This window comes from Aspergillus welwitschiae (assembly GCF_003344945.1).
Source record: "Aspergillus welwitschiae strain CBS 139.54b unplaced genomic scaffold BDQ94scaffold_23, whole genome shotgun sequence".
NCBI classification, from domain to species: domain Eukaryota; kingdom Fungi; phylum Ascomycota; class Eurotiomycetes; order Eurotiales; family Aspergillaceae; genus Aspergillus; species Aspergillus welwitschiae.
This window is the reverse complement of record NW_020798717.1, coordinates 106,136-126,838: the sequence shown is the minus strand read 5'-3', so window position 1 is coordinate 126,838 and position 20,703 is coordinate 106,136. Positions and strand designations below refer to the sequence as shown.

General features: G+C 50.4%; 7 protein-coding genes and 1 non-coding gene across 8 annotated transcripts; 3 read left to right on the top strand and 5 right to left on the bottom strand.

Annotated features, from left to right (window-relative positions):
- The first annotated feature begins 3,531 nt into the window (after nucleotides 1–3,531).
- BDQ94DRAFT_146825 (transcription factor TFIIE subunit TFA2) lies at nucleotides 3,532–4,901 on the top strand. The gene has a single exon (XM_026766901.1). The coding sequence runs from the start codon at nucleotides 3,765–3,767 to the stop codon at nucleotides 4,641–4,643; it is 879 nt and encodes a 292-aa protein (XP_026624522.1). The 5' UTR covers nucleotides 3,532–3,764; the 3' UTR covers nucleotides 4,644–4,901.
- Nucleotides 4,893–6,633, bottom strand: BDQ94DRAFT_146823 (3,4-dihydroxy-2-butanone-4-phosphate synthase RIB3). The gene is made up of 3 exons (XM_026766900.1): nucleotides 6,082–6,633; nucleotides 5,844–5,961; nucleotides 4,893–5,754 (listed from the first exon to the last, which is right to left on the bottom strand). Exons 1-3 carry the CDS (start codon nucleotides 6,143–6,145, stop codon nucleotides 5,238–5,240), a joined length of 699 nt encoding a protein of 232 aa, XP_026624521.1. The 5' UTR covers nucleotides 6,146–6,633; the 3' UTR covers nucleotides 4,893–5,237.
- Nucleotides 6,634–6,653: 20 nt separating this feature from the next.
- BDQ94DRAFT_57716 (uncharacterized protein) lies at nucleotides 6,654–9,524 on the bottom strand. The gene is made up of 2 exons (XM_026776090.1): nucleotides 9,073–9,524; nucleotides 6,654–8,969 (listed from the first exon to the last, which is right to left on the bottom strand). Exons 1-2 carry the CDS (start codon nucleotides 9,113–9,115, stop codon nucleotides 6,976–6,978), a joined length of 2,037 nt encoding a protein of 678 aa, XP_026624520.1. The 5' UTR covers nucleotides 9,116–9,524; the 3' UTR covers nucleotides 6,654–6,975.
- BDQ94DRAFT_146820 (putative serine/threonine protein kinase) lies at nucleotides 9,523–11,742 on the bottom strand. Its single transcript, XM_026766899.1, has 2 exons — nucleotides 11,358–11,742; nucleotides 9,523–11,283 (listed from the first exon to the last, which is right to left on the bottom strand). Exons 1-2 carry the CDS (start codon nucleotides 11,441–11,443, stop codon nucleotides 9,765–9,767), a joined length of 1,605 nt encoding a protein of 534 aa, XP_026624519.1. The 5' UTR covers nucleotides 11,444–11,742; the 3' UTR covers nucleotides 9,523–9,764.
- A 547-nt stretch (nucleotides 11,743–12,289) lies between these two features.
- Nucleotides 12,290–13,789, top strand: BDQ94DRAFT_146816 (putative ubiquitin conjugating enzyme (UbcK)). Its single transcript, XM_026766898.1, has 3 exons — nucleotides 12,290–12,783; nucleotides 12,871–13,203; nucleotides 13,259–13,789. The coding sequence occupies exons 1-3, from the start codon at nucleotides 12,677–12,679 to the stop codon at nucleotides 13,362–13,364; spliced, it is 546 nt and encodes a 181-aa protein (XP_026624518.1). The 5' UTR covers nucleotides 12,290–12,676; the 3' UTR covers nucleotides 13,365–13,789.
- A 658-nt stretch (nucleotides 13,790–14,447) lies between these two features.
- On the bottom strand, nucleotides 14,448–16,370 carry BDQ94DRAFT_180289 (NupC/NupG family nucleoside CNT transporter; the record flags this gene model as incomplete). The annotated part of the gene is made up of 3 exons (XM_026773588.1): nucleotides 14,448–14,702; nucleotides 14,759–16,010; nucleotides 16,078–16,370. 3 exons carry the CDS (start codon nucleotides 16,368–16,370, stop codon nucleotides 14,448–14,450), a joined length of 1,800 nt encoding a protein of 599 aa, XP_026624517.1.
- Nucleotides 16,371–18,436: 2,066 nt separating this feature from the next.
- BDQ94DRAFT_t182 lies at nucleotides 18,437–18,508 on the bottom strand. The gene has a single exon. It is a non-coding gene; the product is annotated as a tRNA-Gln (tRNA).
- Nucleotides 18,509–18,655: 147 nt separating this feature from the next.
- Nucleotides 18,656–20,644, top strand: BDQ94DRAFT_180287 (putative CECR1 family adenosine deaminase; the record flags this gene model as incomplete). Its single annotated transcript, XM_026773587.1, has 2 exons — nucleotides 18,656–18,800; nucleotides 18,857–20,644. The coding sequence occupies 2 exons, from the start codon at nucleotides 18,656–18,658 to the stop codon at nucleotides 20,395–20,397; spliced, it is 1,686 nt and encodes a 561-aa protein (XP_026624516.1). The 3' UTR covers nucleotides 20,398–20,644.
- Between the last annotated feature and the right edge of the window lie 59 nt (nucleotides 20,645–20,703).

The following is a 20,703-nucleotide window of genomic DNA, read 5'->3' as shown; positions in this document are numbered from 1 at the left end:
GACGCTCCGTTTCCTCCCGATACTGTTCCTGGGTCTCAGTGACAGACTGCAGACGCTCTTCGCTCTGCTGACTGATAGCCTTATAATCCTCCACCCGCTCTTCGGCGTGTTGAAGCTCATTCTTTGTCAACTCCAAATCACGACGGAGCTCGGAAACTTCAATACCAAGTTCCTGCTCGCGTGTCAGGCCACTCTCCTGGCCTTCCTCCGGAACCGCAGGCGCTTCAGTAGGAGCAGCAGACACACTGGGCTTAGTCTGCACGACCTGGAGGCGTTCTTCGGCGCTACGCAGCTCGACAGTGAGTTCATCGACTCTCGATTGCAAGTGATCTCTTGTCGTCTTTGCAGCCACTAACTCCTCCCGAGCTGCGCCCAAGCTTGTCACCAAGTCGTCAATTCGCTTCTGACTTTGCTCATGCTCGTATTCCCTACGCAGCGATGCCTTCTTTCCTTCCTCAACCTCATCGTTAAGCTTCCGCTTGGTGGATTGAAGCTCCGATTCGAGAGACTCCACACTGCTTTGCAAACGACGGCGACTCTCAGCATCGGTATGCTCCCGCTCATTGAGAATGGTTTGGAGGTTTGCGTTGAGAGAATCAAGTCGGCCTCTCTCGTTACGTAGTGTCTCGTTATCCTCGATGAGTCTCTTCTCGATATTCTTCCAGAGATCCTTTTCTGCCTTGAGGTTGGCATTTTCCCGTTGAAGGCTCTCAACGAGGCCCTTCGTCTCCACCAAATCTTCGGCAGCTTGCTGAGTCCTGATATCCTGACGGTTAGCGTTCTCCAGGAGGGTAGCGTAGCGTTTCTGCATCTCTGCGTTTTCGTTCTTGAGCATATCGAAGTTACCCTGAAGAAGCTCCGCTCTCTGTGTGGCGGCAACAAGCTGACTGCTAGAGCGGCTAATTTCGCTCATCAGTTCACTGTTCTTCCTGGACAACTCATTGACCTGTTGCTTCAAAGCTGCATGGTCGGTGGCGGACTCCTCGCGGAAGCTGTCGAAGTGTGCCTGCACCTTGCGCAACAGATCAGCGTAGTCTGGAACATCCTTGGCCGGCTCTTCAGAAGCGGGAGGAGCTGCGCCCAGAGGAAGAGACTGGGAGAAGACAGAAGCATCGCCAACAGTCTGACGGCGGCGGGTAAGCATGCTCCGGAACGTATCTCTCTCCTTAACATAGCTCTTTGTTTGAGCGACGAGGTTAGCGATCTCGTCACGGTAAGTCTGCACCCGGATTCTCAGGTCCTTCAACTCTTCTTGCTCTTGTTGACGGATGGCATCCTGCTCGCGAGCTTCTGCACCCTCCATCTTATCCCCAAGCTCTCTCAGCATACGACGGAGAGTAACATTCTGCTCTTGGAGCTCGTGGAGATCCTTGAACGTCATCAGATTGCGACTGATGAACCGTCCGGTTGGGTTGAGATCAGCAGAGGAGTCATCGATCTCCTGGCGCGCAATCTTCTCGAGTTCCTCCCTATCGTACGTTGTTTCGCCTTCCTTCAGAATTGCATTTTCCAAAACCAAGACCTTAATCTGGGAGCTCAGGTCTCTGAGTTGCTGGCGCAAAATGTCTCCCTCCCGGGCCAATCCCTCCACCTGGCCTTGCCACTTTCTTGCCTCCTTAGTTGCATCGTCTCGTTCCTTCCCAGCAGTTTCCAGTATGTTAGACATCTCAACAACAGCGTTTTCAAGTCTACCGTGGTCCGCACGCAGCTCATCGATTTCAGGCTTGCTGGCCTCGAGATCTTGGACCATCTCGTCTAGAGTTGATCGAAGTTCTTGGTTTGTTTTTTGCTCCATGGCCAGCGAAGTTCTCATCTTGTCGTACTCGGTATACATCTGCGTCAGTGTGAGTCCTCCCTTTCCGCGCGACGCTCTAGGTGAAAACGCGCCAACTGGGGTACTGGGACGCATTGGGGTGCTGGGCCCTGCGCCATTCAGTGCAGGGCTCATGGATCTTCTTCCAGCAAAACCATCGGATTCGAGCTGGCTGACCGTGAGCTCAAGCTCAGCAACGCGGCGTTCAGCAGCTTCTTTGTCGGCATGTTCGGTTTCAATCTCCACTCGGAGTCGGGAAATCTGCTCCGCAGCATCTTCCCTTGCTTTATCCAGAGCGAGTTGACATTCCTTGGCACGCTGCTTCGAAGTCTCTGCAGCATTAGACTGCAATTCGGCTAGTCTACTTGCACTGTCCAATTCGATTCTGAACGACTCGGTCGCCTTGATAGCGTCTTCTCTGAGCTGGTTGATGCTGGAAAGAGCCTCTTCATAACGCTGCTCCACCTCATCCAGGCGGCTCTTAAGGGCATTCTCGCTTCGTCTCAAGGAGTCAACATTTGCACTGATCTCCTCGTTTTCACGCTGAAGCTCCGAAATCCGGGCGCTCTTCTCCTTGCGAAATTTCAGATATTCGGCGGACTTGGTCTTCAATTCCGTCTCGAACCACTCGTTGTTTTTCTTTGTCAATTCCAGATCTTGTTGAAGACTCTGCTCACGGAACTTAGCGCTGGCGGATGCAGAGTTGGCGGCTTGGAGGTTCTGCTCGGCGGTGGAAAGTTCGCGTCTCAATTCGATTGTCTTCTTGTGTTGTGTTGAGAGCTCCTCGGCAAGCTTGTCGTATGCTGCGGACTTGGATTCGAGGAGTGATAGAGTGTCTCTATTAGAAGCTTCGAGCGACGATATACGAGACTTCAATGAGCTGGCTTCAGACTCGTTTGACGTGGAGGACGACTTGAGTGTAGCGATCTCGGATTCCAGGGTAGAACGAGTGTTTTCTGCAGAGCGTAAGTAGACGCGTATTGGCGGGTCCGCATAGGAACTAACCGGACTCGTGAAGTTTCTTCCTTGTTTCCTCGACTTCGGCATGACCTTTCTCGACCGAGCTCTTCAGAACCTTGATTTTGTTGTCTCTGGAGCGAACGGCATTATCGAGTTCCACCTCGAGGCGTATCTTGTCAGACTTGAGCTCGTCATGCTCGCGTGCTTTCGTAGTGATAGCTTCCAAGAGCTGGTTGACTAGCTCGACCGTAGGAGCTGTGGTGAGGGTGCTCAAAGTCGACTCGGCAATGGCGTAGTGCGACGAAATAAACGGTAACTCAATCGTAGCAGCAGCCATGATTACCATGGGCTGTCCGCAGCGATAGCTGCTAGCAAATGAAGGGTAATTCTATATGACGACAAACAATGGATGAAGTGACGGAACAAGCCACAGGAGGTGAATCGGAATGGGTCTGCTGCGCGTTGAAAAGATATTCCCGTTAGCGAGAGCGCACAGCTTCCAGGTAGCAGACTAAGCCATGGAAAAGCGCTGGGAATGATGGAATGGACACCAGTGAAGGGGAGAAGATGAACAGGGCCCCGTTGCGCGATGAGATGTAACGAACGAGAGGCTCATGGCTGGGCGGAGCTCTCGAAACGGTTAGCGCATGTCAATAGTCACGTGATAAATTGCCGCCTCAGGCCGGCACGGCTGCATCGCAAAGTCTCAAGGCGGCGATGACGACCTTCTTCCTTCTCTTTCTCTCCCCACATCCCCACTGACTCGATTTACCTCGTCTGTGAGGTAGTTTTGATCTAGGGATTGTCCCTCGGGGTTGGCCCATTTCTCTCTGTTCTCATATGATATAACACAGCTTTTACCAGAGCTCCTTTGTGCTCTCACAAAGCGAGGCCTTGCCTCAGTCTGGCTTCACTGCCCCCTTGGCCTCGACCTTCGTTCTACGTCTCTCTCTCCCAGGTGTGATCTAGGCGCAGCCTTACCACCGCCAATATGTCGCATCTTCAACAACAGCTAAAGAGCTTCAACGCTGGTGTCATGGACTATGCAGCCCGAATGCCCCAGCAGCGTCGTTTCGTGCACAACACCAACTCAGCGAGCAGTTCCCAGCTCCCATCCTCTACGTCTACACCTACTCCAAGCGATGATGCGAGACGCAAACGGCACGATGCAGATATTGTTTACTCGCAGCCCGCCAACACCGGCACAGGAAAGGATATCATGACGCAGGTTGTCTTTGCAATCGAGCACATGAAATCCAAGGGAGTTCCGCTCAAGTTTGCCGATATCGTCTCCTACCTGTCCCTTCAACATCGGGCCAACGACCAAGGCTATGTTCAAGCACTCCGGAGCATTCTGCAGATGCACGAGAAGGTCCAGTACGATCCCAGCGGCGCAAACGGCGAAGGCACTTTCAGCTTCCGTCCCCCACACAACATCCGTACCGCCGAACAGCTCCTCCAGAAACTTCAGTCCCAGTCGACCGGTGCGGGGATGAGCGTACGTGAACTTCGGGAGGGTTGGCCAAATGTGGAGGACACGATCAACAGGCTCGAGAAGGAAGGCAAGCTGCTTGTAACTCGGAACAAGAAGGACGATCATGCCAAGATGGTTTGGGCCAATGATCCATCCTTGATCCAGCATTTTGATCCTGAGTTCCGTCAGATCTGGGAGAAGATCAAGGTTCCTGATCAGCAAGCTGTTAAGGAAGAGCTGGAAAAGGCGGGTATCACACCTACCAACAAGAACAAGGTTGTCAAGGCCCGGCCAAAGATTGAGAACAAGAAGGTGAAGAAGCCACGACGGAGTGGGAAGACTACCAATACTCACATGATGGGCGTTTTGAGGGATTATTCGCACCTCAAACGGTAGTGCTTCGTTGCGTCGCCCCCTGGTTCCGAAAAGTGTGCCACCGTCTTTTGGGTGTTTTCTTGGGGCTTACATTGCATTATATTGGCGTTTGTAGGGGTATTAGACATGGGGTTGTTCTATGGTTACCTGTACACTTATATTAGCAAAATCGATACCCGGATAATTAAATGGTTATAGAAGCCTGTCCAGTCTCTTAGTCGCAGATATTAGACTAGACTAAGTGATCTATTATGATAACAGGAAGGAGTGATCATCTCTAATTTTCAACATATGTATACATCTGTTTCACATCTAATTCAAAAGCTAACTCTGTTGACGAAGCCAACATCCCTCAAGCCGTCCACCCTCCAGCTGGTAATCTATATACATCCATCCAGTTTTCGAGTTATCTTCCCCGTTAATGCAATGAGTCCCGTCCGATCCCATGAGGTAAATCATAAAAAATAGCGAGAACAAAAGGTATGTATCAAAACAGCAGAAAGCACGCAGATTTAAAATGCCCCAAGAAGCACAGCACAGAATCGAAGAGAAAGACATGCAAGAGAGGCGATGAAGAAAAGAAGACCAGGTAAAAAGGAACAAGTCAACACTCACTCAGTTCCCATTCACAGCGCCAGCACCCTCCACCCTCTCAACATACTCCACCAAATCCTCAATCGTACATACCTTGATCCCCCACTTCTTTCCAAACCTCAAGCACCCATCCCGTCTCATCATCCCATTGTTACCCCCAATTTCTGGAACTCCCGGTACGACCTCTCCATCCTCCACAAGCTCCGCGATGACACCCGCCTGCGTCTTGCCCGCCAACCGACAGAACTCCACTGCCGCCTCTGTATGTCCCGTGCGTTCCCTGACACCTCCGGGTCTCGCCTGTAGCGGAATTACATGGCCGGGTCGGCGCAGATCCGCTGCCGTGGATGTCGGCGATCCCAGGATCCGACAGGCAAGAGCGCGGTCTTGTGCCGAGATACCAGTTGTTATAGAGGGGTCAGCTGCGTCGACGGAGACGGTGTACGCGGTTCCCTTAGGATCAGCGTTCTCGGTGACCATTTGAGGGAGGGCGAGGCGGGTGGCTATTTCGGGGGTAACGGGGGCGCATATCAGGCCACTATTCATCCATCATTAGCATTGGTGATCCCGTTAAGTAACACTTGATGTGCTCGTGGGGAAAGGAGGTGGGGGAAATGGGGGATTTACCTTGTGTGGCGAACAAGGAAAGCCATCTGCGCCGGAGTGATGGAGTCAGCGGCAATGATGAGATCGCCTTCATTTTCGCGGTCTTGCGAATCGAGCACGATGATGAATTCGCCGTTCTCTGGTGCATTGGTGTGCTTGTTAGTTACATGGATGTTGTATGTATGTGTAATGAATATGGTGGGATGGATTTGCCTCCCGCGCCGGCGCGGGTGGGAGGTTCTGGAGCTGGGTGACTCACTAAAGGCCGCTATTGTGTCCTCAATAGAGTCGAATTGAAGGGTTGGATCCAAAGGGGAATGCATGTTGGCTGGTATTTTCGGGTTGGTTGTCTTGTATGAGGAAGGTGGTTGTCTTGGAGAAATGTGCCCCTCGTTGCTTTGCGGAATTGGAGGCGGGGCTGAGGGAATGGCTAAATGCTACCTTGAGGGTAACTGATTCCTCTGGTGAAATGGGAAGACTGGTTGAATTGGAATTGATAATTATGTCCGAGAATTGAACCCAGTCTGAGTGCGAAACTCAATGGCTTATAACAATTGCGTAGGGTATGCTGTGCAATTGCGATTCTGTAACAATCTTGAGTGGGATGACTGTATCTCCGGGGCGGAAACTCGGAGGCTCGGATTCGGAGAAGGCGGGGAGGGGAGGACAGAGGGAACGGAATCTCTCCCTTACTTTTGAAATGAGGTAATTGAAAAAGCTGTGTATAGGAAATGGGAGAAATTATTTGTAACTAGAAGCAAAGAAGCAGAAGCGGAGCCCTTCAAAGAGACCGAAAGAATACGAAGGAAAGGCAAAACCCGTGGGGGATCACTAATGGTTTGTCAGAAGCCAGTCATCGCGGCAGGCCGAGGCCGTTGAGATTCTCGCCGCACCCGGCAATTCCTCGGACAAGCGTAAGGGGCAAGTGGACAGAAGACAAAGTGTAATCTTGTCTATTTGATCTAAAAGAGTCACTCGCAATTTCTATATCTAAGCACAAGGGTATCGCTACCATAACATCAAGCCCGAACTGGAGGTGTAGTCAACCAGACCAACGAATCATGCATGAAGGGGTACGTGCGGATCGTGAAAAGACAAGCATGCGTTTATCAAATGCGCTTCATCTATTTTGGAAAGAAACATCATCCTCAAATCACAGCCCCAGGCCCCCCATCCGCCTCACTTCATCGGCCTGCCTCTCCAGTGCCTTCCGCATCATAGTGGCATATTCTTCTTCCCGCCGGCGTAGCTCTCGCCGTTTGTTCCGTCGCTCTTCACGCTCCGCTTCTCCAATATGCCCATCGACAGATATAGCGTCATCTTCTTCATCCGAATCTGGACCCATGTCCGGGAGATTGGAGAAATGGACGCGTCCAATGTGTTCTCCTGTCCAGACAAGTAGTTCATCGCCTGTCAGGCTGCCGCCGGTCGGGAGAACCTTTCGTGCGACTTCGCCCTCGCTGCGAGACCGCGATAGGCTACCCCATAATCCGAATGTCTGGTCTTCCTCTTCACCATTAGCATTAGCGTTGCTTCCCGAATGAGTGGACGTTTCCCCATTGCGCTGTGGGTAGTATCTTCGCTGCGGTTGGTATGAATTGATGTTCAGGCGGCGAACTTCGGAACGTCCATCACGCTCAACCCATTTGATATTGCCGTCTGCATCGGAGTAGACAATTCGGGTTCCGTGTGATTCGACCGAGAGCACCTTGGATCTAGCGACACTCTGCCGATTTTGGTACACTGTAGACAGGTTGGACGAGCAGCCCGATGGATCGCTCTTGGCGTTAGTGTTGGAGGGCGTGAGGTTGTAAAGTTCAAGAGAGCCCCGCCCTTTGTAGTCACCGCACGCTACCAACTTGTGGGAGGCGGGGAACTCAGAGTTGGGAGAGACAGGGAATCGCGGCGCAGGAACAGCAGCAAGACCGCAGAGTTGGCCACCGGAATGAATTGTGTTTTGAAGCCGTGGGAAAAAGCGGCGGTCATACTGTAAGATGCTTGGAAAACGGCCGGCGAGGAAGATCGAATTCACGTGCGGCGCGGGAGGGTGTAGAAGCGAGAGAGGTCCTGGTTGGAATAAGGGTGCATAGTTGTCACTGTTCTTTGAGAGATCAGGGCTTCGTATCCGGTGCGGGGGTCGTCCGTTTGGTTGTAGTTGCAAAAGGGGTGAATCTGGAGGAGAATAGATCTCGGACTTGGGGACTAGCGAAACGGTCGGCTCCTCACAGCGTAGAGTGATCGCCTCTTGCTCCTCCGTCGCCGACATTCTGCCATCGTAGATGTGAAGACTCAGAGTGGTAGCCACTGTCAACGGTACAGAATAATCTGTCTCCTGGGACAAGGCAAAAACGGACCAAGGAAAGCGTTGTTGGGAAATAACAGTGAGACTTTCGAGATCTACCTCGTTTAGAATATTCCCGACAGCCAGGTAGGCCCTCCGACGCATAGAGTCTACGCTGACACATTCTCCGAGATTCACGAATTCCAAGGCTTGCTTTGCTCCCGAGTTATCTCGTCTTCCAAACCGGTTTGCCATCAAGATCCCCGGCGAGCTGACCCCAAGAATCTTACCCTTGGTGCTCTGGGATCCAATAGAGTGCGAGTGATTAAGATCCCAAATGCAGACACTGCCGTCATCAAGGGGCGCAACAACTTTGTTCTGTCGAGCAGTACTCCAGTCTCGAAGCAGTCCCATTCCTTTGACCTCACGGTATTCCCTTCTCCCACCCTGTGATGCCCTGGTGAAGGGTTGCTGCATCCAGCTAAGCGAGATCGGGCCATTTCGAGCAATGTACTCCGAGTACCAGTTCACCTCTTCCCCTTCGTAAGACGGGTCCCACGACGCCGCTGCTCTGGATCTCTGCCCATAGGACGGTGTTTGATCCAAGCCGCTTGTTTTACCGTCTCGGAGCCCAGACGCGCCTGGCTGTATGAGCGATCGAAGCGAAGTCTGGCCTAATGAGCTGAGGGAAGCGGTGGAGTTAGTGACTAGGCTCTCGGAAGTCTTGTTGGTAGCGGAACGCAAGGCTCCGGAAGCGCTCCATGACTCTTCGAAGCAGTGGAGTCTCCAGAGATTGTTATCCCGGGCCACGGAGAATAGCCGCCTCGAGACGGACTGAAGTTGTACCCGCTCGTGTGGGGTGAGATCTAAGGGTGCGTCAGCTAATGCTAATGAAGGTCTAGCACATGGCATGAAACCGGTGATGTGGGGTAACCTGGACCCTGAAAGAAATGGGGGCAAACAGCGTACAGTCAATAATCTCGCAGAGGATCTCTACGGGGAGTTTCTCCATGGGTGAGACTGGGAAAAGAGAACCATTGAGGGCCAACAGGACTGACTCATCTAGCTCGTGCGACGGAGGGTGTAAGCAAAGGCCATAACTGTTTCTTGGGGATGAAGCTCCATTTTATCCCCCCACAATCCGCAATCTAGACCGTCGTCACGTGGGGGATGCGCAGGCCGACAAGCAACAGCTCAGCCTGGCATCGCCGATCAACTTCACCTGTATCTGAAAAATTTGCTAGGGCATATAAAAAGGCTGATGTGGCTTACGTAGGTTGGTCTAGAAGTTCAAGTGAATAATTCTGCTCTGTAACCTAAAAGCTCTTGTTGCATTTGGAATGCCGGATACTACATTCCAGCGCTATCATAGGCGGGTTACTAGTCCTATATATAGCAAAGTTACACCGCACGGATTCTTGATGATTCTTGAATTTTCCGAAGGTCTTCCATTTTCTTAATTTCATTTGAGTCGAAATACTAATATCAGCTAATAGCGAGGACCTAATGACCAGCCAAACCCTTTTCCTTCCCTACCCGTTCCTTACCCAATCGTTATAGATGGCATTACTCGTACATTAACCGTCAGACATGAAGCCAAGCAAAACAGCAGAATTATAGATGCCTGGTCGAGATGCGTAAGGATGTATCCTGGCTTTATTCTAATAGTCAGGCTTGTAGACGGCGTCCTTGCAAAGCACGGCCACCTTCTTGAAGAAACGCCGCCATTCCAGCGGATCGCCCTTCACCTTCATGAACTCGATCTCGAAAAGGCCCTCGGAGACACATTCGATCAAAACTTTACCTTGAAGACTGCACATCCTCCCATCCCGAGTCACGATACGAAGCATTGCGGAAGTGTCCCCTGCGGAAACGGCGGGAACCGCAGGAACCGGAACCCCTAGACGATGCAAAGCCTCGCAGATGAGAGGAACTAGGATCTTAAGCTCCCACGTAGAGAAGAATCGTGTCATAGGACGAGAAGGCACGATGTCATGGAATCGCTGTGCTTTCTGCGTCCGACTCAGCGGTACGGACGGATGAGGCGAAAACTGTGACATGGACGGTTCATCCTCTAGATGATCGAGGGCCGACATGTCGTCGGCAGAAAACGGTCGCCCCATGGGTTGTGTTGATGAGAACGCATCCGCCAATTGGGGAGTATCCCAGTCGACCAGCATATCAGTTCTCGGCATCTCCGGCTGCGTTGAAGATATCCTTTGTTCGGCATCAATGCCATCACCCAGATCTATATCCATCCGACCGCCGCCAAAACTACCCCCCTGGGGTTGAGCGAAGGGATCTTGGGAAAAGTCGATATGGAGTGACTCGAACATGGTTGTAGCTAAGTTGATCGGATCCCTTAATGTGCCGTTTCGGGACAAATATTTGTTCGGTCGGGTATACCAGGGATGTCTCCGGACGTCCTCCAAGGAAAAGCGGTTACAGGGGTCGATGTTCAGCATTCCGCGCAGTAGCGAAAGAGTCTCTATAGGCAATTGCTGCCAAAGCTCATCAGATGTGCGTCCATTCGTTGCAAGGTATTCCTGGAATTCGTAACTGGTCTCTGTTGGACTATCCCACGGGGTATTTCCAGCCAAAAGGACAAACAAGACGATTCCGCAGGACCAGATGTCCACCAGGTCCGGCCGATATCCTGCGCCTTTCATCGTATGTTTGCTACTGCAAGATATCACCTCGGGTGCAATATAGGGAGGACTCCCACAAAAAGTTGTAGATAACTTCGTCACGCCCTTATACTCGAACAACGTGGCTAGCCCAAAATCTGCGATTTTCAAGTTTCCGTCAGCTGTCAAGAGCATATTCTCCGGCTTGATGTCGCGATGGCCCACGCCCTTCGAATGCATATATCCCACGGCACTTATGAGTTGCGAGAAGTATACATGCGCAATGTCCTCGCCAACACCCTCGTCGGCCTCGATCTTGTCGAACAAATCGCCACCCTCGGCCAACTCCATCGCAATCCAACGCCAAATGTCATCTTCCCCAGTTTGAAAGAATGATATTATATTGTTATGATCCCCAATATGTTTGTGAACTGTCGCCTCCATTTGTAGCTGACGCGGGCTAACCTTTCCATGGCGGGCGGCGTACTCTTTGTGAATGAACTTGACTGCGAAAACGGGATTGTCTGTGTAGGTGGGGACGGCCTTCTTGATGCTGGCCCGTAAATTTCCGTCAGCAGATGTCCTGTATTTCGAGCAGCAGAGTTCAATCGACGAAGTCCATCATACCAAGCGTAAGCACCCTGACCAATTGTTTTGGAAACGATGCGAAACGGCAAGTCATTTGGCAGCGGGGCCAGCTGAGAGTGGTGCATGTTGACGAAGATTCACGAGACGACAAAAATATGACAGATCAACTGAAATTTCCAGATCGTGTCATTAGTAGGAAGTTAATAGTGAGCCATGATCGTGTGATGGTGGCGAGTATCAATGCAAGGGCGATGGAAGGAGAACGAAGCTGAAGAGAACGCGCTGGGCGGAACGCGAGAGCCACTTTATCCTCTTTGGGTAATCTGTTGATCGGCTGCCTGGCGCAGCCTTTTAGCGGACCCAACATGATGGGGAGGAAGGGGGATATTTCGACAGAGAGATGGAGTCAAGGAGCAGTAACACAAGAGATTAGTTGAAATTTTTGGACTTGACTGAGAAATGCGAAGAACAGGAGAGATGCAGCTACGAGCATTATATCGACTAATTGACCGCCTGATCTACCTTCTACTTAACACACTGGCCATGCTGCTTTGGCTGGCTCGATTTGGACCCGCAGCAGCCAATAATGAAGCCCAACTGGAGGGAAAAGATCCGGCGTCGCACCGAAAAGACACCACAATCACTTTGTATGAACTTGCTGTAGACACTGACCAGTGCTTGGCTGAGAAGAAGGGTGTGAGAAATTTTTAAAATAATAATTCTTCACCTGGCTCCTTCTCACAAGAGCCTTAGACCCCATCATGGGAGGACCACCAGGGAACTGAGTTTCTTGATGACAAAATGACTAGCGACTCACGATAACTTCCAAAGTGTGACGGTTGAAGATGATCTGGACCGGTCATCTGGTGGAGCCCCAAAGAATCAGATGGCGGCGGCGTTGCCGGGCGGATGGCCGAGTAAACAATGAAAGGCCGAACATCCCCCTCCATTATTGTCAACCGGCCTTTTACCCACCGTATTCTTTTCCCCTGCTTTCTATCTTTCTAGACTTTTTGAGCTTGACTACTTGAGTGATCCTGGTAGACAACATTTTTCCACTCCTCCACCTTTTCGCTCAACGTTCCATCAAGGCTTGTTCTGAGTTCACAGCATCCGGGGATTCATCGGGTGGGTCAATCCGCTTCCCCTCCAGCCAACTGTCCCGCTGCATTCGGAGCCAGCGTCATTCCAGACAACCCTCTTCTTCTTCCTCTTCCTTTCTCTTCCTACCGATTACGACGGTCCGTTTAACTCTACCTGACATTCCTCCCATCCCGGAAACTCTCGTCATCGTCTCTTCCTCTTAAACCGACCGTTGTTTCCGCTACAGCCCCCCGATTTCTTTGCTCTCCTTCAGAATGGACTACAGTATGGAAGACACACAGAATTCGGCCCCTGACGCCCATGAGGCGTCCAAGCTCAACTCGTCAGCCCAGAGAACCGACATTCAGAGCGTCACTAAGCGGTTCGTACAATGATGCTGAATGCAGCCTCCAAATCCCTCGGATTTCCTCTGGAATCTTGCATACTGATTATCATTCTATCTCGCCAGCCTCCAAGCCGAGCTGATGCAGCTGATGCTTTCCCCCTCTCCGGGAATCTCGGCCTTCCCTGACGCCGATGGCAACCTCCTCTCCTGGACTGCCACCATCAGCGGACCGGCCGAAACTCCTTACGAAGGACTCACTTTCCGTCTTTCCTTTGCCTTTCCCAACAACTACCCTTACGCTCCCCCTACCGTTCTGTTTAAAACCCCCATCTACCACCCCAATGTCGACTTCTCCGGCCGCATCTGTCTGGACATCCTGAAGGACAAGTGGAGTGCCGTCTACAACGTGCAGAGTGTTCTCCTCAGTTTGCAGAGCTTGCTGGGTGAACCTAACAAGTGAGACGAATTCACATCGCAACGTTTGCGACCATTCATGCTAACCAATAATTAGCGCAAGCCCTCTCAACGCCCAAGCCGCTGAACTCTGGGATACCGATCAAGAAGAATACAAGAAACATGTTATGGCCCGGCACCGCGACATCGAAGACATCGAGTAAATGGTTCGTCTATAATCGTCGTCGTCCGTTCGGTTGTTCCCGCAGACATGGGACGGACCGACTTGCATTGCATGAGATCGGGGTCTGTGCGTTTCATTGGGGGCAACGGTTGCATGGTGCATCCTGGTCTTGGTCGTGACATCGACGGAGCCAGGAGTCATGATTTCAGCACCGATGATTTTCAGGAGTTTATGCGTTCGGGGAATTTTCGTTTGGGGCCACAATTGGAATGGAAATACAGGAGCCCGCGTGTCCCGGGATAAATACCCTGCTTTGCTTTTTACATTCGTTCTTATTTTTACCTGCACATGATGTTGGGTTCGTTGGTAGCTATTACGTAGGCAGTCACGGAACAAAGAGGTAGCTTCCATTGTATCTTTTGATGAATATAAGTGTTAACTTTGTATATTCAAGCATAGTAGCAGAATACATAGGATATACTATTTTTTTTCATCGCCAGGATGAAGAGCATGGCAGTCGATCTCAACCCCACGGTCAATATACCCACATTAGCCAAGGCTATTATAATATGTGCAATATCTACTATGAATCAGTGTCCTTCCAAGCAAGCAGAGCAACTACTGGTAAATAAACAAATAAACAACCCACAATTTATCGCTCCCGCCCCATCCCATTCAGTCCGATGTTACTTTCCTAGATAGTACTTAGTGCCACAAGGTACACATATAGTACTACATAGCTACAACGTTATATACTCTACAATACTGGATGAATAGCTATGTGCTCTATATATCCTCTCATATCCCATAAATATGCTATGTTACACAGTGTTATCCCCTCCATCACTCACAGACCGTTAAGGGAGAGAGAGCATCCGTACCTTCCTAAAGCGGGAGAAGAGCGGCAGCGTCTTCCGGACTTGTCGAAGCCCTTTGAGATCATTTCTCTTACGTCGAGTACTTCGTACGCAAACAGACATTTTGAAGAACTAGCAGTTCGAATTCACTTCTTTCCGTCTTTGCTCTAAAAGAACAGTTGCTATGCGATACTCAGCTCAACTACACACGCACACACATTGAACGGTCATTTCGACAGCGAGCCAGATATACTATTACCGACTTCCTAGATAGCAATCATTCCGGCAATTGCTGCGCTCATAAGCGTGCTAATGGCCCCTGTTATCATTGCACTAACAGCCACACGAGACACATCTCCTGCCCGCTCGGGAGCCAATTGTGCCAGGACCCCGATCTGGTTTCCCAGGGAGCCGATGTTTGCAAATCCGCAGAGCGCGTACGTGGCTATTAGTCTTGATCGAGGAGATAAGGACTGGTATTGCGGGTCGGTCTGGAGGGCTGAGTAGGCTATGAATTCGTTCTAACGGTTATACATTTTGTTAGGAGTGGTCTCTGGGTATTGCAGAAGGAGCTTACCATGACGAGCTTCATCCCGATTAGCTGCGCTACTTTCAGGAGGTCGTCGTTACGGGAAACCCCAAGGAGAAAGGAAACGGGGTAGCAGATATATCCCATGATGAGTTGGATGGTCAGAGGAGGATCGTTAATATTCAAGTAACGTCCCCACCAGGTGAGAAGGCCGTTGGCTAGGCTGACCAGCGAGATGATACAGAGTAGGTTGGCGGTGATCATGCCGGCGATTTTAATACCCATCCAGGCGCCATTTGCAAACGCGTGAAGGGCGTTTGCGGCTTGATGCTCTTCGTCTTCCGGTACGGTGACATGGCCTGCTGTGAGGGTTTCCTCGTTTTCGGGCCAGCGTATTTTGGATGCTGCCAGGGAGGCGGGGATGCTCATGACGCAGGAAGATACAAGGGCTTGAGGATTGACGCCCATGCCGATGTATGCGATGAGACCGGAGCCGGCGATGGTGGCAAATCCAGAGGTCATGATTTGATGAATTTCAGCCATGGTCAGGTGCGGTACAAAGGGCCTTATAAGCATGGCTGATTCCCCCTGCCCGATGAACGGAGAGGCCGCTGCAACAACCGCTTCTGCCCCGGACACACGCATCGACCAGAAAAAGAACGTCGCGAATTTGCAAACGAACCATTGTAAGATGCCAGCGTGATATAGGAGCTGCACAAGAGATACGAAGAACATAATCGCAGGGATGACACTGACGATGAACCAGCCTTTGTGTTGCTCAGCCCAGCCTGTCTCGATGAGGAAATCGACGCCTTGCTCTGCAAATCCCAGTAGCTTCTGAGCTAGGGTCGATATGAAGTTGAAGATGTCGTATCCCGCCTGTGTCCGCAGGACGAATAGCGCCACGATAAATTGAACCAACATGCCAACGATGACGGTATGCCAGACGATCTTCTTGCGATCCCGAGAGAAGAGCCATAGGATAAACAAGAAGACGATCAGTCCGAATAGGCTGACTGCTCTGTCGGCTCGCGTGTTGTCTGGTGTAGCCGCAGAGACGAAGCACCCGATCATAATCACGGTAATTGTCATTGACGCTGCTCCTGGTATACGAAACCTTGGAGGCACATAGCTTACAAGACGCGAGATGGTCTGTTTCCAGATCCAGAAGACCGGTCTGGTGAGCACAGATATGGGAAGATAAAGAAAGACAATGCGCAGAGTGATGGCCAGATAGACGATAAATGGGATTAGCCATCCCAGGTCATCGTGGTGAAGGACCAGCCCCGCGACCCACCAACTGGGGATAATAAGTAGGTAAGCTTGCGAATCTTTGAGGGATGAAAGAGCTAGTACTAAAGACTCACCCTGTGAAAAGTATCAATATTCCAGCATATGCCACATGCTTGGTGTGTCTGGACATGCAATGGCGATACAGTTGCTGTGGGGTGCGGCTTATGTCGGCTTCTCCGATATCACTTTCTTCACCCTGATGTTCTTCTCTGGGCGTTTTCTTCATATCTCGAGCACCGAGATTATCGACACGAGGGGCTTCTGGATCACCTGCATGAACATCGGCAATCTCTTTCGATATTCTGCAAGCCGGCGGGATGACTGTAGTCTTTTGGCGAGTCGTCAGAACTTCTTCATCTACCATCATTTTTCGAGGAGTAACCCCTCAGGAAGGAGTCAGTTGAGTTAGTCACGGATCCAAGGGATATGACGCTGTCTCATGGTTCACCTGCAGCCTCTTCTAGGAGACATTTGCGGGAAGAATGACACGCGAACAGAAGATGGTTTATGATAGGCTTTCGGTGAGACACGTCTGATCAGCGAATGGTGAGACCTAAGCAGCTTATCTTCTCCAAAGAAACTTAATACTTGAGGTCGTACAATGTGGGTTGAAAAGCTCTATCGATTGGCAAGATGCATTATGCCAGGGATGGAATCACGGCCATTCCGGCGGTCTACCCTTTATACTTTTCCATCCCAGTGTCACCTAGACTTTTGCTGCTTACTATGAATGACTGTGTAGCCAGGAACGAGCATGTTTGCGGGGATGTTCCATTTCACGCAGTTAATCGTACGGAGCAGTGTAACTTTGAGAATGACGTTTGAGCAACTCGTGGCTTTACCTTACCTCCCGGCCTATCAGCCGGCTTTGCTCATCCTAGTGCCTTGCACGGAAGGGGCTAACCATCATGCTTCTTGATGACATCGCTATTACTGTTGACTGTGGCTCACTCAGTGAAAACTGCGTTGTTTCGCATTGTGTCGAATCTCATGATGGAGATCTGGGCGTGCAGTTGTAGCTTGGAGACGATCAGTGTGATTGGCCTGATGAGGTGTGCTCTGCGTCGCATATTTCAGCAAACAACATTACACACTATACATCAGAACAATTACCATGCAAATATTTGGTATAAACGAAGTATACTTTGCACACAGGCACACTTGCGGTAGCGACTATTTGCTTTAACACCTTTTGCGATGCAATGACGGAATTATATTGCCGGTTTGGTTTATTCGTCTCATACTTTCTAGAGTCTGTTAAGTATTGAAGGAGCGAAATCTACTGACCTTGGGAAGGCTATGGTAGAGATTCTTCTAAAATTTCATGGATGATCCATAAAAAATGGCCATTCCAAGCAATCTACGTGGCTGGCTACCTTTGATCAAAATTCGGAGAAATATGACGTTGCAGTCAGGGTTTACATCACGGATCATTCATAATATGGACACGCTTAGCTAGGACTCGAAATTATTGAAAGCACTTCGTAAATGCAGTACCTTCAATCAAACAACAAGAGCAAGAGGCTCAGGAGAATTTCATTAGTCGGTCTCTTTGGGTCAGTGTGGATGAGCCCATGTGTTCTCCGTTTTTCTTGTATGACTTTCTCAATATCTGAATGATCCAGCTGGATATTTACGAGTCCGTGGCTAACAAATCTGGCGGATTTATGCAGTATATGATGCATGGCTTGTGAGTATTGGGGCTCATGGTACCCTTGGCGTCTTGACGCCCGGATCGCGAGCAAAAGGGTAACATGGATTATGAGAAGCACCCTTCTTCCTCGCGAGAACAATACTTACCTCCTCTCCCTACCTAGTACCATTTGGATATAGTTTCTGGGTAGTAAATTAGTTTCCAACAATCTCTACAGTACGCTAAGAGCAGCTACATATCCATTCCCAACGCTAGTAGAGGAAACGAGACACCTGCACAGCAGGACGGATGCTACACTGGAACAGAGCCCAGACCTCACATAGCGAGATTCAGCATGTTGGAATCTTGTATGAATGGCCTATTCCCGCATGCAGCCTGCGACTTGATACGTTACATCGAGGGGGAACGGCAAGCGGGTTGGGGCATGGAACATCGTTGGACTGTGAGACGGGGATGTACAACATGACTGCAAGACAGGGATGCCACTACTAGATATATATTGCCATTGACTACCATCGTATTAGCATGTGCTACATTCGGACCCTAGAATCAATGAAACGGAGAAACCGATATATTGATCGGTGTGGGATACACAAGGCAGAAATTCCCCAAAAAACAAACGACCGGTCGGTGGACGCGTTCGGTAGATATCAGCTACCACATCGGTATACCCTTCATTCAAGGCCAATAATTGCGACGGACAAATTTAACTCGACTGGGCGAAAAATCAACGACACAACCAGTGACAGGAGCGGCTGTGTGAAGGGAAGAAGACAAAAAGGTCGTGCCCGGGATCGAACCGGGATTGCTGGAATCAGAATCCAGAGTGATGACCATTACACTACACAACCTGTTGTTGTGATAAATGGTTTAATTTCTTGGAATACAAGCTAAAGAAAGATAATCAAGAACAAGGTCGTGATATGACCTCATTGTTTTCGCCTGCTCAAGGTACCTGAATCGACTCTACCCCGCAAGTCTGTTTCACACGCTACAATATGCATAACTTGCACAACATGGAGCCGCAGTCGGATGAGGAGTGGCAAATTGAGGAGGGTATTCCCCAAGTTGATGATCCTTTCATTCAGCAATATATGCGGGGTCGAAGTTCGCTTATACTGGAAGAACAAAAGCAGCGGCATGGTGGGTCGTATCACGCTCAACATATTTACTTGGACTTGGCTAATTCACGATACTAGATTGCAATCTTACCAAGGCTTTGCCGCCGACAGCCGCTAAAGCTTGTAATATTATCTCCAGAGTCCGCGACCGGGAGCTACATCAGCTGTCTTCTTCGTCGGGTTTAGATGATGCTCGCTTTCCCGAGGCCAAGTCCCTGGATTGGGATAGGGTGCAGAAGACAAAGCTGTGGAGGATCATCAAGGCGATGCCTAAAGGATCTCTATTACACGCTCCGTTACATGCCATGATCAATGTTGATTTTCTAATTGAAGTGGCATTCGCTACCCCGGGAATGTGTGTCCTTGCGACGCAGCCTTTGACATCCCAGAGTGACTTGGATGAGAAGGCGTTCATTTTTCAATACTCGTTGGCGGCATCAAAGGACATGGAAGACAGACCTACTGTGTGGTCGTCTGCATACGAGCCCTCGAGTCTTATCCCATTGAGAAAGGCGGCTTCTTCTTTCCCAAATGGGGGAGAAAATGGGTTTCGTGACTGGCTGCGCAGCCGGTGTGTACCTCAAGCGGGGAGTGAGAACTACCATAGCCGTGCGATTCCGCTTGTCAATTCTCTGCTCAGCTATGAGCCTATCCTGCGGGCATGCTTGCGGCATGTTTTTGCTTGGCTACGGAGCGATGGGATCAGATACGTGGAGTTCAGGACGACTTTTACCTTCCCATATCGCAAGGAAGGAGAGGATATCCCCGAAGAAGGCCATAGCGATTGGTGCCACGTGTTTCGAGAAGAGCTTGCACGATTCCAAGGAACGCAGGAAGGGCAAGGGTTTTACGGAGCGCGGATTATTTGGGCCTGTCCGCGCTCATTGTCGAAGCGAGACATTGTTGAAAACATGAAAGATTGCATCCTGGCAAAGTATGATTATCCCGATACGATTTGCGGGTTCGATATGATAGTGGATAAGGATGATCAGCACTCGCTCACTGATCTGGTTCCCATACTATTCTGGTTTCGCAAAGAGTGCTCTGCAGAAGGACTCGATATCTCTTTCTGCTTCCACGCTGGCGAATCCCTGAGAACAGGAGGAGACCAAGGTTTGTTCGATGCTGTCTTGTTGGGCGCGCGGAGGATATGCCAAGGGCTCTCGCTCAGCCAACATCCACTACTGATCGAGCTGATCAAGGAGAAAAAAATTCTAATTGAGTGCAGCCCGCTCTCGGACGAGATCCTTGGACTCACCGACGGTATTCAGACTCATCCTCTACCTGTCTTATTATCCCGTGGTGTTCCTGTGTCTCTTGGTACCAATGCGCCGGGCCTGCTCGGTGAACCGAATGATCTGACACGGCAGTTCTGGCAAGCGGTTCAAGGGATTAATAGCATGGGTCTTACGGGCCTTGCAATGATGGTGGAGAACTCCATCCGGTGGAGCTGTTACCAAGACCAGCCATCGGCGGAGTGGCTGTCCGATCTTCGGGAAGGGATCTTGGGGGAGGGGACGAAGGCTAGCCGTTTGCAGGAATGGTATGCAGATTTTGAGAAGTTTTGCCAGTGGGTTACAGAGGAATTTGCGGAGGCGGAAGGTGAGGAGCAAGACTGAGTTATTCCACATTCCACCCATAGAGTATCCGTCAACAATCATTCCTCAAAAGTTGCATAGAACCTCTTTATGAAGGGGCACGCTTAGTAATGATAGCGATATGCCGAGATGAATAAGCAGAACGTGCTCGTTATGCAAAGCAACAACGCTTGCAGCTTTTCAGGAGAACATTGCCTCATCGCAGCAGTCGTTAGTTTGACCGGTCGCAGGTAGTGTGGAATCAATGTAGACTAGACTAGAATATGATCAGCGTCCTGGTGAGCAGAATCATGTCGGCTGCTGCATGATTCATTCAGTGGAGGTTGA

Bases quoted from the DNA above. Each gene is read 5' to 3' on its own strand.
- BDQ94DRAFT_146823 (XM_026766900.1), bottom strand. From the start codon at position 6,145: ATGCATTCCCCTTTGGATCCAACCCTTCAATTCGACTCTATTGAGGAC. The intron at 5,962-6,081 runs GTGAGTCACCCA...CCAATGCACCAG, and splicing joins GGACACAATAGCGGCCTTTA to AGAACGGCGAATTCATCATC. The intron at 5,755-5,843 runs GTAAATCCCCCA...ATGGATGAATAG, and splicing joins TTCCTTGTTCGCCACACAAG to TGGCCTGATATGCGCCCCCG.
- BDQ94DRAFT_146825 (XM_026766901.1), top strand. From the start codon at position 3,765: ATGTCGCATCTTCAACAACAGCTAAAGAGCTTCAACGCTGGTGTCATG.
- BDQ94DRAFT_146816 (XM_026766898.1), top strand. From the start codon at position 12,677: ATGGACTACAGTATGGAAGACACACAGAATTCGGCCCCTGACGCCCAT. The intron at 12,784-12,870 runs GTTCGTACAATG...CTATCTCGCCAG, and splicing joins ATTCAGAGCGTCACTAAGCG to CCTCCAAGCCGAGCTGATGC. The intron at 13,204-13,258 runs GTGAGACGAATT...ACCAATAATTAG, and splicing joins TTGCTGGGTGAACCTAACAA to CGCAAGCCCTCTCAACGCCC.
- BDQ94DRAFT_57716 (XM_026776090.1), bottom strand. From the start codon at position 9,115: ATGGAGAAACTCCCCGTAGAGATCCTCTGCGAGATTATTGACT. The intron at 8,970-9,072 runs GTACGCTGTTTG...ACGCACCCTTAG, and splicing joins CCTCTGCGAGATTATTGACT to ATCTCACCCCACACGAGCGG.
- BDQ94DRAFT_146820 (XM_026766899.1), bottom strand. From the start codon at position 11,443: ATGCACCACTCTCAGCTGGCCCCGCTGCCAAATGACTTGCCGTTTCGC. The intron at 11,284-11,357 runs GTATGATGGACT...TTTACGGGCCAG, and splicing joins GGTCAGGGTGCTTACGCTTG to CATCAAGAAGGCCGTCCCCA.